General features: G+C 38.4%; 1 protein-coding gene across 8 annotated transcripts in view; it reads right to left on the bottom strand.

Annotated features, from left to right (window-relative positions):
* The window catches only part of DENND1A (DENN domain containing 1A), a 504435-nt gene that overhangs the window by 351873 nt on the left and 136717 nt on the right, over positions 1–15845 (bottom strand). For 6 of the 8 annotated variants that reach the window (XM_004423432.3, XM_087419121.1, XM_087419122.1 and 3 more), the window contains 2 exons: positions 12640–12689; positions 1448–1567 (listed from right to left, as the gene is read on the bottom strand). In XM_004423432.3, coding sequence (XP_004423489.1) covers positions 1448–1567; positions 12640–12689 — 170 coding nt within the window. Of the gene's footprint in view, positions 1–1447; positions 1568–12639; positions 12690–15845 lie in introns of those variants that run through there. The other 2 variants (XM_087419123.1, XM_087419125.1) reach the window with 2 other exon arrangements.

The raw sequence follows: 15845 nt of genomic DNA, 5'->3' as shown, positions 1-15845 counted from the left end.
GGGGGAAAAACCTTTCTGCAAAACTTCAAGAACTTAGTTTAACCCTATCTCCTCCCAATGACTATATAAATATGCAGTGTCCTGGCCAAGGCTGACACGTAACATTAGGCAAAAATGGAAGAGAAAATTTTCTCTAAAAAAAAAGACCAACATTGTTGAATCAAAAAGTAAATCATCATTTACATCAGAGTCTAACACTCTGGGCAGTTAGTCCTTGGGTCTGGGCTACTGAGACATGCTTAAGAATGGCCGTACACATTTAATCTCACGAAGCATCCAGGCTGTACCTCTTTCCTAAGGTCTTTCCAGCAGTTGTCCTCTAGCGCCCATACAGATGCTATGCTTGGTGAAGAGAGTTAATTTGGCTGCTTAAAAAGAACAATAATATTTGTGTCGAGAAATGCAAAAGTAGCAGCCCAGACTGACAGTTATTGAGCAAAGGCACTTCAAAAGTCAGCCCCTCTTCCCCTATAGCGTGAGGGTGTGTGTGTATGGGGGGAGGGGGGGTCCTTTCTTGGTAGGAGAAGAAGAAAGTGCAGAGACTAATATGCCAAAGAACTACTCTTTCTGGAATTCATAGAGAGTCTGGCCTTTTATCCCCAGGCCCAAGCCCAAGACTGAGGACCCGGGTTTTGTCAGGGGCGCCTCCCTGCTGTCCTGCCCTGGGCTGCGCCACATGAGCAGAGAGAGACAGGAGGCAGGCCCTCTGACACCTACTTAACCGAGGCAGATGGAGAGGAGAGTGTGTGGGATGCCTTTACTTCCCCCTGAGGAGGCGCCCAGCAGGAGCCCACAGAGCCAGCAGCTCCAAAATCGGATTTCCACACATCCTCCCACCCCAGAACATGCCTTACCCCTCTGGCAGAGGAAACAGAGCACAAAGCAAGTGTGGCTCTGGTGTATGAAGTGGTTTTAGAAGCCCTAAGGAAGCCTTCTTACAGGATTCTGCACTTTTTTCAAACCTCTACAGAGGTAGCCAAGTTGAGAAACAGTTACTCACTCATTGACCCAAAGAGGGCAAGGGTGTTACTTTGAGGAGGACACAATCAGTGTCTGCAAGATGTCCTGAGCTACAGACACATACTTTATTAATAATCTTACATACACAAAATGTCCAAGGGAAAGCCTAACAGGCTAATTTCTGACAGCTCCAGATAACAGCAGGAGGAACTGAAGCCATGCTGACTCTCCAGCTTCCACATACTCCACAGAAGCAACGATCCCCTTCCCACCCAAGGGATGTGATACAAATAAATAAATACAATTATCTGCAGAACTTAAAGTGCAAGGACAACACTGTGAAGTCCTTCTCCCCAAGTGCAGTGATTTGTGGGAAACAGATAGGAAAATAAAAAGAACAGCTGGAAAAATTTAATTACAGAAGAGCAACACAAGAGCTGACACTGTTTCACAGAACTAGCCAATAGCCAAAGCCATTCTCCCTTACCTTAGGATACAGAAGCAGCTCTTCGCTCCTGAAGATAAGCGGCAGAACCCGAATCTCTGTTTGCTGTCAATGTCAGTGAGCACGAACGTGAAGTTCTGGCCAACTTGGCTAACTGTGAGGCTGCAGCAAAGACAGAACAAAGGGAAAAATGAATGTTCAGTAAGTTTCTTGATAAAGTATCTAATCACGACAAGTCATTGAACCTGTAACATTTCCTTTCTGAGTGGAACTCTTTATAAATGAACTTAAAATTTACACACTTCAGGGGAACAGACTGTGAGTTAGTAAAAAAAAAAAAAAAAAAAAAAAAAAAATAGCAAGTAGCCTGTTCTAGTGACCACCTCATCACCAAAGTAGCTACCAAACCTTCCACTTACGGAGTTCAGGCAGGTAACCCTGTTAATCATCCCATCAAATCCTGAAAGGTGCATCTTGTTAACCTCACGCAATAGATGAGGAAATAGCCTAGAGCAGCATTGCCTAAGGTGCCAGCTGGTCAACTGCAAAAACTGGATTTTAAACCCAGGCCTATCTGCCGCCAAAGCCTGCTCCGCCAGCTTGCTGTTAATGATGCTCACCTGATCATTTCTCTAGTTCAGAAAATAATACTGACTGCAACAGCAGAACTGAAGTGTACACTAAGTGCCAGCCACAAAGTTAGACACTTGGCATATACCATCTCGTTTAGTCTCACAACAACCCTGGAATTTAGATGATGTTCCCATTTTACAGAAATGGAAAGTAAAGAACTGACTAGGTAACTGAATTAAGTTCACAGAGCTACTAAAGGGTGAATTCAAAAGAGGGCAAGGTTGCTGTCACTTTCCTAAATTCCTGTATCTGTCCATAATTTCTGAAATGATGAGAAACGTGTTTTATATTTTACAGTACATAAATACCAAATGTCTTAACAATGCAAGGTGCTTCCTAAGAAATGGAAACAAAGTTTTAAAGACATTAAAGAAAAAAGCTAAAAATTCCTGTATCAGCACAAAACTCAGCAAACCACACATAAAAGTAACATAAAATGTTTCAAAAAATTAAAAAGCACATTACTAATCAGATTAATCTAGAAACTCTTTTTTAAAAGTTACAAAATGTTTTAAAATCCACTTTTTAAAATCAGTTTACCAGTTAGCTTCAGTTCTTTTTTAAAAACTTAAATATTCCAAATTCTAATAAACAAATTTATGCTAACATAATATTTTAGAATTTGACATTGAATTATTCAAAGGAACTCATTAACTCATATTGTATTTTACATATATCGTATTTTACAAAATATACTCAAATTGATAAAATATTCAAATCGATGCTCTCACCTATAATTTACTTTATAACTTGTCAGTAGAAATGAAGAGTCATGGTTCACCAGGCCTTTTCCACATGCAGACTTATTGAGTCTTTGAATTTGATATGAATTACGTTTTCAAATATGGATAGCCTTCCTTTCTAAAACTCCCTTATACAAACCACATAAGAAAATTGAAATTAAAGAGACTTTCAAGGTATTCCGGTGCAAAAGGTCAATGGACCCAACCTGGTCATATTTAAGGAAATAATTCCATTCCTTGGAGAGTGGTTAGAGAGTATAAGAAAACAATTCAGAAAGAAAAGAAAGTGTTCCACTCTCCTTCTTTAACTAGGAAGGTGAACGAAAACAAGGTGGCAATTTAAAAGCAACGCAGTAATAAAACAGGTGTAAGTAATGCTATCCCTCCACCTTCCACAAGCTAGGAGAAGGAACACATTTCTATAAAAGTTATAGAGCTGTCAAGGGGACACCAAACGCTACCTTCTTATGGCTGTTATGTTTTATCTATAAAGCTTGGATACTGTGTTACTATGGTGATTTAAGACTATGTTTTAAAGGGGGATTATATGATTAATTTTAACAAGGTTGAGAACTGAAGACGTGTGAGAAACAGGATTCTAGCTCACATAATGAAAGTGATTGGGGCAAAAGTGGGCCTCACTGGGAGAGGAGAAAAATCTGTATTATTAAAATATTTAAAGCAACAGGTCAGGAGGATTCTAAGTTACAAATAAGGTCATGCTTTTGCGAAATACTATTATGTGATCATACAAAATATGAGTGTTTATTATTTTAACTCAGGCTTTGATTTCACTTCTAGAATGTTTAAAATGAAGCATCCTAGACGGAAAGAGTATTGATAGGACTGGATGACAAGAAAACACCCAGGATCTCTAGGAAAAGGACACAGAACAAACACAACTTAGCTTGTGAACTGAGTGTCATTAATTTCCCTATTATCTTTTCACTACCATTAAAAATGCTGAAAATGCTTTTAGCTACATCATAGGCTCAAAGAAAGATTCATTACTCATTTAGTTGGTTCAAATCCCAACTCAATCACTTGCTAACTGGGCCTTAATTTAGCAACTTACTTAACCTCTAAGCACCTCAGTTTCTTCACCTGGAATAATAACAAGAAACCCAACCCAAAGGATGTTTGGGAATAAGTGAGATGAGCATTTAGTATAAAGGCTGGTCCATAGTAGGAACAATTAATAACAGAAATGCAAGCCATTAAGTTACTATCTGAATGAAAACTAAAATTCATTAAAATCATACATTTGCTTAGAATATTCCTAATTAAGCTTCGCAATACTTGTGAGTGGAGAAAGGAAGGCTGCCTTCTTTCTCTCTTGCCTGTTGCATCTTTTCAGCAAGGAGTAGTCCTCCTGGGTGACCAAGTGAGCTGCTCACACTTGCATTAAAGTGAACAAGGTTCTGGGGCCAGCCCGGTGGCTTAGTGGTTAAGTGCGTGCGCTCTGCTACTGGCGGTCCAGGTTCGGATCCCGGGCGCGCACCGACACACTGCTTCTCCGGCCATGCTGAGGCCGCGTCCCACATACAGCAACTAGAAGGATGTGCAACTATGACATACAACTATCTACTGGGGCTTTGGGGGGAAAAAAAGGAGGAGGATTGCTAACATCTGTTAGCTCAGAGCCGGTCTTCCTCAGCAAAAAAGAGGAAGATTAGCACGGATGTTAGCTCAGGACTGATCTTCCTCACCAAAAAAAAAAAAAAAAAAAAGTGAACAAGGTTCTTTTTGGAGTGCCACAGCTTAGAAAGGGGCACTTATTATTCTCAGTTGATTCACCTTTTTAATTCCTAGTAGGGTGAAGTACAAGTCATTAAAAGCCCCAAATCATTAAACTCTAAAATATTTTTTCCTTGCACAATTTCTAATAAACTAAAAGTCAGGCAAGGGCAGTCAAATGGGTTAACTTGAAGGTTCTGAATCTCCAAGGAATCTGTCATTCTCTCTTTACTTGCCGAGGTAGTCTATGAGAGTGTTCACTATTTCTCCATAAAAATGACTTTGGGAAAAGGGTCTGCTTCCTTAAAGGCTGTAGTTTTTGTGTTTACCTGCAGGATCAGACGCTATAATTTTTTTAACAGGAATCACAGATTTTTCATGATGATTAAAGCTGGGAGGAACTGTAGAAACCATCTCATTCAATTTTCTTGTTTTATAGATGGGAAAACTGAAGCTCAGAGTTGTTTTTTGGTTATTTTGTTTTGTTTTTTCAAAGTAACCTGGACTAAAACAAAACCAATTCTGGTTTAAAGTCCTTTCCATTCTGCCACGCTGCACTAAACACAATGAAAACCCGCCTCGTGAAGCTTTCAACTCAGTTCAAGGAGCTCAGGTATGTGAGGAATTCAGATAGTTGTCTTATTAAACAGACTAACTATACTTCCCACTAAGCAAGAGAAACCAAATTTGTGTATTTCCAGAAATAAGCCCAGAGACCAGGGCCAACACCACCCTTAGCTGTGCTTCCCATGCCTAGGTGAATATGGAAAACAAGGAAAAAAAGCAATGACTCTTCAAACCACAGACTTTAACCTTCATGCTGCCTTTTAAATGCTGTAAGCCATTCAAGGCTCCTTCAACAGCATTTTGCTTAATCTTGAAGTTGTTTACAGGTTCAGTGTTTAAATGGCATGAAATACGTGGGATGGAAAGTTTGATTCCAATCTTCCAGTGAGAAATGGGATTTCCATATCAGCCTCACTTTTAAGTTTAGTTGTCCATCTTACAAACTGAGCAACTACTACACTGGGTGCTGTAACAAGCGCTGGATATACAACATCCATCCTGCTATGGACCTTCCTGTCTAGTTGGAGAGGAATAATAAACAAGTGTACCACAAAGCATACAGCTTGTAATAGCATTATATGAAACCAAAGAAGGAACAAAGAAGAAAATGGAAGAGAAAGAAAGGCCCTACTGAGATAACGTGATCAGAGACAGCTTCTCAAAGATGATGACAATAGTGACCTAAAGGAGGTGACAAAGCAGCTACTTCAGAAGCAGGGGACTGGGTATTTCAGGCAGAGAAAAGAGCTGCGCAAAGATTCTCGGGCTGGAAAGAGCTAGGCATGTTCAAGGAACTAAAAGGACACCAGCACAGCTAATGCATAGGAGGTAAGGGGAAAGTGGCATGATATGAAGTTGCTAGATAAAGCAAGCGCCAGATCATGCAGAGAGCCTCACAGGTCATGGTAAAGAATTGAGATTGTTTTTGTAAAGGCAATGCAAAGCCAGTGAATGGTTTCAATCAAGAGTATAACAGTCTAGTCTCAGTTTTTAAATTTTGGTCTATTGTGTGGAGAACAGTTTGGAAGAAGGCAGAAGTAGAAGCAGAGACAATTATCAGGGGGCTGGTGCAGTAGTTCAGGTGAGAATGGATGGTAGCTTAACTCATGCAGGGAGAAGAGAGATGGGTAGGGGTGGAAAGTTCCAAGTTAGAGCTAGCAGGTACATATGACAGGCCTCCAGATGGGCTGGGAGTTAGGGAGTAAAAAGGCAGCAGCATATTACCATTTAATGATGACTAACAAGTTTGGGGGGGAGATCCAAGAGTTCCATTTGGGATACGTTAAGTCTGAGAGACCTATAAAACATCTAAATAGAAATGTCAAGTACCTAGTTGAACGTACGACTTAGGAAATCTGAGAAAAGTTTGGATTCGAGCTATAAATTTGGAAGTCATCTACACACAGATAGTATTTAATGCCATGGTACAGAATGAGATCACTTAAGGAGAGAGTTCAGAGAAACAAAAGAGGACCCAGGACTAAGCTATAGAAGCACCAATTCAGAGGATGGGTAGAGAAGAGACCAGAGAAAAAAAGAACAACAACCAGGCAGAACAAGCAGGAGGGACTGGGCAACCGTACTGCTGCAACAAGATGAGAAGAGAAAAAATGTCTATTGAATCAAGCAATACGGAGGTTTCAGATGACCTTGATAAGAAAAGCTCTAGTTGAATGGCAGAAGCAGAGGACAGGTTGAAGAGGGCCGAGGAATAAATTGAAGTGTACAGTTAACTCTTCCAAGAAGTGGAGAATTAGGCAGTAATTGAATGGGAATGAAGATTCAAAGATGGGTATTATTTTTAAGATGGAGGAATACCAGAACTTGTTTTTAAGCTGTTGGGAATGATTCAATAGAGGCAGAGTTTACGATGCAGGAGAGAGAAGACAAAACAGTAAGGTGTGGATGTAAGATTAGAATCCCAGATATGCAACTCTAGCTATGTGAGCATAGGCAAATTATTGTACGTCTCTGAGCCTCATCTGTAAAATGGGAATAATAATACTTACTTTGCAGAGTGGTTTTGAGGATTAGAAATAATGTACAAAGTAACTAGCATATAGTAGGTACACAATGAAAATGATAATTATTATTATTGTTATAAAATTACAAAATTCGAGAGATGGAACTGAAACATTTCGTCATCTTCTGTTTATTATAGCTTACTAAAAATTACCTGTTGAGCCATCTACTCTACTGTAAGACACCCCTAAGAGCTGCTTTTTCCCTCCTTCAGTGCATATGGGGTGTCAGGCAGGAATCAAGTTTTACCAAACTATCACATCTCCCAACCTTTAGTTACATGAGCCTCAAAGCTTCCTTCCATAAACACACCCTTCATCTGCCTAACACTCAAGTTTCTCACATTCCCTGCTCAAAGATCCAAGTGGCAAGAATGACATTGACCCAAAATGTCTGGAGACCAAGAGTAGGTCACACACTGACAGACATAAGGCAACAGCTATCTGCTCGAAAAACATACCAGATGATTCTAAGGAAGAACAGAGACCTCTCCTCTCCCTCATTTACATGAGCCTGACAAAATGAATCATAATTGGAGAATCAAAAAAACCATAAGGAACAGCAGAGCTCTAATCCAATTCCCTCATGTTATCCACAAAGAAACTGAGGCCCTCAGAGGAGATGTCACTTGCCTCACAGCAGAGAGCAAGTCACTGGCAGAAGCAAAACTAGAACCCAGACGTCCTGGGGGCTGCCCCCAGTGCTCTGTCCACTAAGGCCCAACTGCTTCATCGAAAGCTGTATAAAATGATTATGGGGCACTGCTTCACCCATGGGACCAAACCAAGGGACCAAACCAAGGATGACAAACAAGGGACAAAAGTGGGCCAAACGGATTGTTTTGAAAAGTAGAGCAGGGTGAATCTACAGAGGTGGGAACAAGCGGAAAGGTCTGGGTGGATATACACTAACATACTAATCATGTGCATTAGTGTCATTTTTTGCATGGGTTTCATTTTCTTAAGTTTTCTGAATTTTTTACTTTTCTACAATAAATACATATTTCTTTTGAAATAAATTTTGAAACTTTTAAAAGATTACTTTATTTACGGTATGATGGAGCTAATGGAGGCAGTGTGATATAGTAGAAAAAGTACGGTGGAATTGAAAGTCAGAAAAATGTGGGTTCCAAAAGCAGCTCTACCACTTACAAATAGTGGGGCCTTGGGCAAGTTATTGAACCTATCTGAGCCTCTGTTTCCTCATATGTGGCATTATGATAATGGTAACCTTGTAAATGTGTAACCTTTTAGTGCAGGAAGAGAACACAGCACAATGCCTGGCACATAACAGATGCATAATAAAATGGTAAATAGCGTTTGAACCACATTTGCATCTGTGGTTACATCCTAAATCATTAAACTACGTCGCTGCCCCTGAAAAGACTGTCATTTCAGGGGCCGGCCCCCGTGGCGCAAGCGGTTAAGTGCACGTGCTCCGCTGCGGCGGCCCGGTCTTCGCCGATTCAGATCCCAGGCGCGCGCTGATGCACTGCTTGGTAAGCCATGCTGTGGTGGCGTCCCATATAAAGTGGAGGAAGACGGGCATGGATGTTAGCCTAGAGCCAGTTTTCCTCAGCAAAAAGAGGAAGATTGGCAGATGTTAGCACAGGGCTGATCTTCCTCACACACACACACAAAAAATTGTCATTTCATTTCATGCTCATGTCATTTGTGTGTACCAGTATAATTTATAGGACAATTGAATGGTAGCTGACTTTCTGGGTTCTGAAAGAGCCACAAACATGGAAAGGAATAATAGCTTTTCCATAACAATGAGCCTCTTGAATCCTTTGACTAACTGAAGCAGGTTGCCAGCTATCAAGTGCAAGCAAGTAGCACCACAATATGAAATGGTACAAATGTTTTTTTTTTTAAAGAGACCACTTTCATCAATAATCATAAAAAGTTTTTGAGCGTGACACAGGATCTCAGCACTGTCATTTCACTGCTCCTCTCCACCAAGAGCTTCAAATACAGTGTGGGGTAGAAACAGCTCTGTAATTACAGAGTTGTGACCATAAGCAAGTCATTTCACCTCTACAGATCTTGGTTTCCCTTCTGTGAAATGGGATGCTTGAACCAGATGAATTTCAGCTTTAAAATCCTGTGATCTTATTCCCACACATTTTAAGGCCTCCTGTAACCAAAGCCCAAGCAATCATGATACATGTCACCCTCTCCTCAGCAGGCTCCATCTGCTCTGGCTGAACAATCTCTAGGCTCACTCATGGTTTCTCCTCTGCTTTGCTCTTCAGCACACATGGGGTGTTAGGCTCTCCCTTCCACTTACCCCCTTCTTGCCATCCTTGCAGACTCAACACAAGTCTCCCCCACCATGAGAAGTTTTCTCTGATCATCTCAGCCTTCCCTAACCTCACTCTCCTTTTGGATAGATACTGTATAATGTGTCTTTATAATACTTCCTGGACTAAACTGAGAAACACATGGAGGGCAGAGCTCCAAGTCTGATACCATTTCCATATCACCCAACACAATGCTACATATTTGGGACCTTCCTTTGCTCTTTTGTAAAAGAGATACCACCATCCTCTATCTCCCAGAGTTGCTGGGAAGAATAAATGAGGTATTAATGTGAAAATGTCCAGCACGTTGACTAGAATCAATTAGGAACTCAAATACTAATTCCCTTCCTTTCCTCTCTCTCTCTCTGTTTGGCGACTGGTCTTCCCACAAGGTTTTCTACTGGAAAATGCATTCATCTGGGAGACAGACATCTAGGTTGTGCTTACAGCCTAAGAGGACCTTGGGCAAACCACAATTTCTCTGCAGCCTAGATGTTTTTCAAATGAAGATAACAGCACTCGTTCTCATCCATTATAATAGGAGGATAAAATGAGATAATACATGAGAAAGCACTTTCTTTTGAAGAGCTACCAGCATTATTATTTCTCATAAGTCCTAGTTTCAGAAAGAAAAATCTTACAACAACAAGAGACAGCAAGATGTCAATGTTAACAGGTGACTTGATGATGACTGCGAAAATCCCACTCTTGATATAGACCAGAAATGTCAGAAAGTTGTATTACTGTTCCTTGGGGTAGAAAAGCACAGATACTGGAAAGATTAGGAAGCTTTCCTTTTTGAACGCAATCACCTGGGGCATTACTCATCTCCCATGCTGACATATTTTCTAAGTCAAACAATATCATAAATACATCTGGGGGCTTTGTGGGCCTCAGAATCTAGGCATATCTATTTGACAGTGCTAACAGCAAACCAAAAAAAATTCGTCACATTAAAACCTTTGTATTTATTGTAAATAAACTTCATTATTACTATGCCTTCTATATTAAAGTATGCCACGATCAGACGTGGGGAAAGAGAAGAAAAAAGATATAGTCCCCAAAATAAAGTGTATTTTTTGTATCAATAAAAGTTATCAACACCTATAGGGTGTGTAATATAATACAAGAAAGAACCATTCTACATGGTAAGGAGTAAAATATATCCATAAAGGGACATTTCTGTTCCAAATCATTTTGTGAAAAAATATGAGAAACATGATTAGGGGAGGGTAGTTTGGAGAGAAGTATTTTGGAATAAAAATATTTTTTCTAACAAAAAAAAGGCTTCAGACATTGGTGACAAAAAAGGACTCTGCTTTTCTTTTATTTCAGAATGTAATTACCAAGACAGGTAGGTAAGTAGAGGGGTGTGGTGTGAGAAAAAGAGAGAGGGGTGTGTGTGTGTGTGAGTGTCTGTGTCGGAGGGGATTTAATCTCATTGCACATTTCTTCTAACATTAGCTTACAAAGTCAATTAATGAATATCTACCCGAAACAGATCACCACTCTAACAAGAAGTCATGTAAAAATGTATTCTCTTATTTTTTTTGTTAAACACCTAACCACATTTTAAAAACATTTCAGCTTTATTAATTTGTATAAATATGCCCTTGCCATAATTTGTAATACATTTTATAAGTGACTGGAGGAGATTTCATGCATCGCTAATTCATACATATAAATGTGAAGTTTGCATTAAAAGTCTCTAAACAAAACCCTATTTCCTTGCTATTTTTAGAAGGAATAGGATAAAGAAGAGACAAGAAGACTGTCATTACAAAGACTGACCCTCTTAAAATTAAGGCTATTCTGTTTTGAGCACCAACCTGCTACTAAAACAGGCCTGGTACCAAGATTTTAAAAGGCCCGAGTCTGGAAATACTACAATGGTTGACTGGCTTAAAAAATGACATGTTAGAACCAGGGAAAATAGTGATTATAAGTGTTTGGCAACATTCCAGAGCTGCTTTTTAGTACCCTTTTTGCATTTTAGTACTCTTTTAAACTCCTTTGACTACCAATTCTCATCTCACATCATTTTTAGGTTTATGCCAAATAAACCAGGACACTGCTACTACAAAGTATAGAAAAGATCCAAGCAGCATACTATCCACATGCACTCTAAGTCACTAAAATCTTTCAGGCCTGCCTTATTTGGGTATACTAAAATACATGACAGAACCTTCCTGAGATGGGCACATTTTATAGCTTTCTTGCAAAATATTATGGCATTTATTACTTATTTTCTAAAACCTCTCTATCACTAAAAGTGGAATATAACGTTTGTACAATCTCACAGTTCAATTCTCCATTAAGGGAAAATTACAAATAGACAGCAATCAAGTAGACAAATAAATGATTGCAAAAATAATGCCTAAACTGTAATGAAAAACACAATAGACATTTCTTGAAAATAAGATTAGGGTGATTGTTTTGTCATTTTATTAATATTGTTAGTAAATTATAGTTTTATAAGAAAAAAATATCTTATAAAATTACTTTAAAAATAAGCTTACTTTAAAAAAGTAGCCATTATCCAGTGCCTTACTTTTTAAAAAGACCCTCAGAGTTATTTTAATTATCTTGGAGTTCTTATATTTGTACCTCGCCAAGAAACAGTTTATCATAATGCAAATATTAAGGAAATGTTTAGATGATTTTGTATTTTTTAGTCTAGAAATCTATAGAAAATGTTTATTTCCCCAGAGATACAGTTCTTAACCACCTAAGCAAAATGCAAGACATTATTTAGCAACATGCCTTTTAAATAGCTGAACAGCTTTAAACAAGACAGACCTATGCTGATGTAAATTTCAAGTTGAAGTCTAGGAAAAACAAAGTCTATTATAATATTCATAAGGCCATGGAGTCATGTAATATTACTTGTTAAGTCCAACATATTGATATTTAAAGAAAAATTAAATACCATTGGATTAAATATCTACCATTCTTAATCATGGTTTGAGTCTGATAACCAAATCAAAAATTTAATGTCGTGCAAAATACATCTCACAAACTAACCAATGCAAAGGTTTAAGCTTTAAACTTTTAGATAACATCAAAAAAATCCCCAGGAAAGGAGAAAACTGCGACTCACCTTGGAAAAATAGCCATTTTAAAATCATGGTCAAACAGACAGAATGTTAAGAATGGTATGGTTTTTATTTTCCACAGCAGGTTTATTGACACTTTTTTTCTAGTAAAGTTTGAAAATCTGACACTACCTGTCCACATAGAAGGGGAAACAAAACTTGGTCAAAGTCTGTAGAACTTCCTGTGGAGAGAAAGAGAGATAATTTATACATCTAATGGGACCAATAAATCTAACAATAACCACAGCACACAATCTAGCAACTTTACCCTAAAGAAAGAGGAGACAGATGAAGAAATATGGGCTTTATCAATTACACGGGAGGAGTACCAGGCAGTCAATCATGAGAAATAATAAACATGATCAAACTTCATTAAAAATGAAAAATTAATCAAGAATCACACATGGGCAAGCAGCAGGAGCCATGCAGGAAAGCTCTGAAGGGAGGGAGGCGGTTGGGTTGCTGAGTGTTAACACCCCTCCAGGGACCATCTCCAGCCTGACCATATGGATCAGAGTGAATAACACCGAGCCACATGGGTTTGGCCTGGCAGGGCCGCTGTTGCTGGCACCGTTTTTGCCTGTTACCTAGGAACAGAGGGGGCCGGGAATAGACAACGCTTCCCAACATCAATAGGCCAAATCACAAGCAGAATAGAAAGCCAACTTGAAGACAATTGTCCCTGAACATTGTCAACTACATTTTTTAGAGTTTAAAACTTCATTTACTTACTTTATAAAGAAGTTACCATTTCTGGCATAAATTTATTTTGTAATCAAACTGTAACAATTTTAAGTATGCCTATTTCTAGTTAAATGCCATTATCATATTTGGACACACTTACCTGCTTGTAATTTTTGAAAATCCAAAGCAAACTACCAGTTTAAATATCTTTTTACAAAATGTAGGTACATAAAACCAAGCACATCATTCAGGGGAAGGGTATAAAAAAGGAATAAAAAGCAGAGTGACATTTCAAAGACTTATTCATAAAAGAAAAGCTTCTTACATTAAGAACACTACTGTGTGAGAAACAATACACAGTAGGGTGTGACTTTTCCCAACAGGCACATTTCACGTATACAGCATGTATACACATAGCTAAAAGCATATACAAGTAATTAATTATTACTTCCTTCACAGAATTTTCTCTGGCTTGACTTAATTTAACTGCAGACTTGGACAGCCCACAGTTGGTGCTTATCTCAAGTTCATAGACCAATGTTATAAATTTTAAAAAAGTATTCCTTTCATGCATTTGATTTGCTTTTTAACTATTTAAAATCCCAACTTCAAGACAAAATGAAGAACACATTTTTCAGTCATTGAGAAGCTGGTTCAAATTAAAACAAACCTGCCCATTGCAAATACTAATCCAAGTGATAAATTAAAGATCAGTTTACAAATGTAGCACTTTTCTAACCAATAATAATGAATTATCAATGCTAACTGAATTGATGCTTCTCGCTTCATTTATTTTTAAAACCAGTTCTATCATTCAAGAAATAAACCACATCAATCTAATAACCCACTCAGTGAAGCAGAAAGCACATTGACTTGCTCTGCCAGAGCATGTTCCGCCTACATAATTCAATTGAGCATATCCTATTTTTTAATATCATCTTGGACTGGTACTACGTATATCACAGCACTGTTAAGGCATGTCGTGAAATAGTAAAGGAACAGGAAACCAAAAAATGAAAAAGACTGGATGAGAATACCTCAGCATATTCTAAGAGGCATTATTGATATATTAGTTAACTGTATAACATGGCATTCAAAAGTCCTTATATATTGTTTTAAAACATTATATTTAAATAAATTGCAACAGCTAATAGAGAATCAGAAAAACGAGCAATTTCTCAGAGTATAATGTTACTATCAGGCGAATATTGAAAAAGAATCACATAAAATACTCATTTTAATGTCTGCAATTTTACTTATGCATAAAATATACTATAACCCCCCCCGACAGAACTCTCATTATTAACACGCAAAAAAGATTCCTTACAAATTTCCTTTCACTTCAAGTTTCAAATACCACAAAGCGTCTCTTGCCTTGAGCATATGTAGCGAGCATTCTTTCAAACTCAGTACCAAGTGCTCACTCACTGCCAAGATCAGCTACAAAGACAGTTATCCTTTACCCCTCAAAAGTTACAGGTGCAGAAGTGCTTCTCTACTCTATGCTGGAGTTGAGCTGCCAAAAGGCCTCAAGATGTTTGAAAGAAAGGACCCCCATGGCTACGAGAAAGTATTGTGCTCTACAGCAGAGTCAAAGAAATCTAATATGCCCAACTTACCACTCACTACAATGTAGAAACTACTTACCACTTTCTAACGTTAAGAGTAATAACCAACTGTGAACTTGTCTGTCAGATAATATTAGAACAAATATCAAAATACCCAATGTAGGCTGAGTATAATCCACCTCCCAAGAGCTTTCCTTTTTACCCAAGAAAGCAGTGGTACGTCTAATTAAGCAATGGGGTAGGGGGAGGGGAGAGGGAAGGGAATATAGGCAAATGTAGGCACGTGTTTGTGCATTACAATATGTTTCTCATGTTTGTGATATTACAAGAGCTTGATATTCCAATTTAAGTCAAACAAGACGGTGGTGTGCTAACAGAAGAGAAAACAAAAATGAGCATCTACTCTGTATTAGGCATATTCACATATTATCTCAATCAGAACTGAAACATCTTCTTCATTTGAGAAGGGGAGGACACGAAGAGGGAAGGAAAAACAGGCAATGTTTCTTGTAAATAAAAGCTGCTGAAATAAACCAATTTTCTTAATACTGATGTTTTCCCTATATAGAAACACAGACCTCATCCTCTTTTTCCAAAGAAAAACATAATTACGTAAATATGAAAAGTACCACTCTCCAAGAGAGAGAACTTTAAAAACCTGATTTAAACATATTTTGAGCATCATTTTTATAGCAGTGTCTTTCGATATTAACTTTACTAGGAAAATAGTCACTAGCCAGTTACCAACCCCTTTTTCTCCCTAGAACCTGTATCTTTGGCTAGGGAACTTTCTTTGTAGATGAAAATTTTCCTGTTTTCTCCCCCCTTTCTCTTGCCTACATAAGCTCTTTCAGACAACCACCCTCAGTACAACCTCAACTACTGCCACATAAATAGGATCTTCGAGATGCAGTGCAGCTGATGAAATGTAAATGACCTCATTGCTAAGGCAGGGGGTGGGGAAGATTGTGCCAGCTCTCCAGATCAATTCCCAAGTTTATATTTTCACAAATCTTTTTATGTACAGTTTGATTTTTTAACATTTTAATGAGCAAAAAAGTGAATCTACAGTAGCCAGTCACCACA

This window comes from Ceratotherium simum, chromosome 29 (genome assembly GCF_057802395.1).
Source record: "Ceratotherium simum simum isolate JZ-2026a chromosome 29, ASM5780239v1, whole genome shotgun sequence".
In the NCBI taxonomy this organism is placed as follows: Eukaryota; Metazoa; Chordata; class Mammalia; order Perissodactyla; family Rhinocerotidae; genus Ceratotherium; species Ceratotherium simum.
Note: the sequence above shows the minus strand (reverse complement) of the source record. Positions and strands in the feature narration are given on the sequence as shown.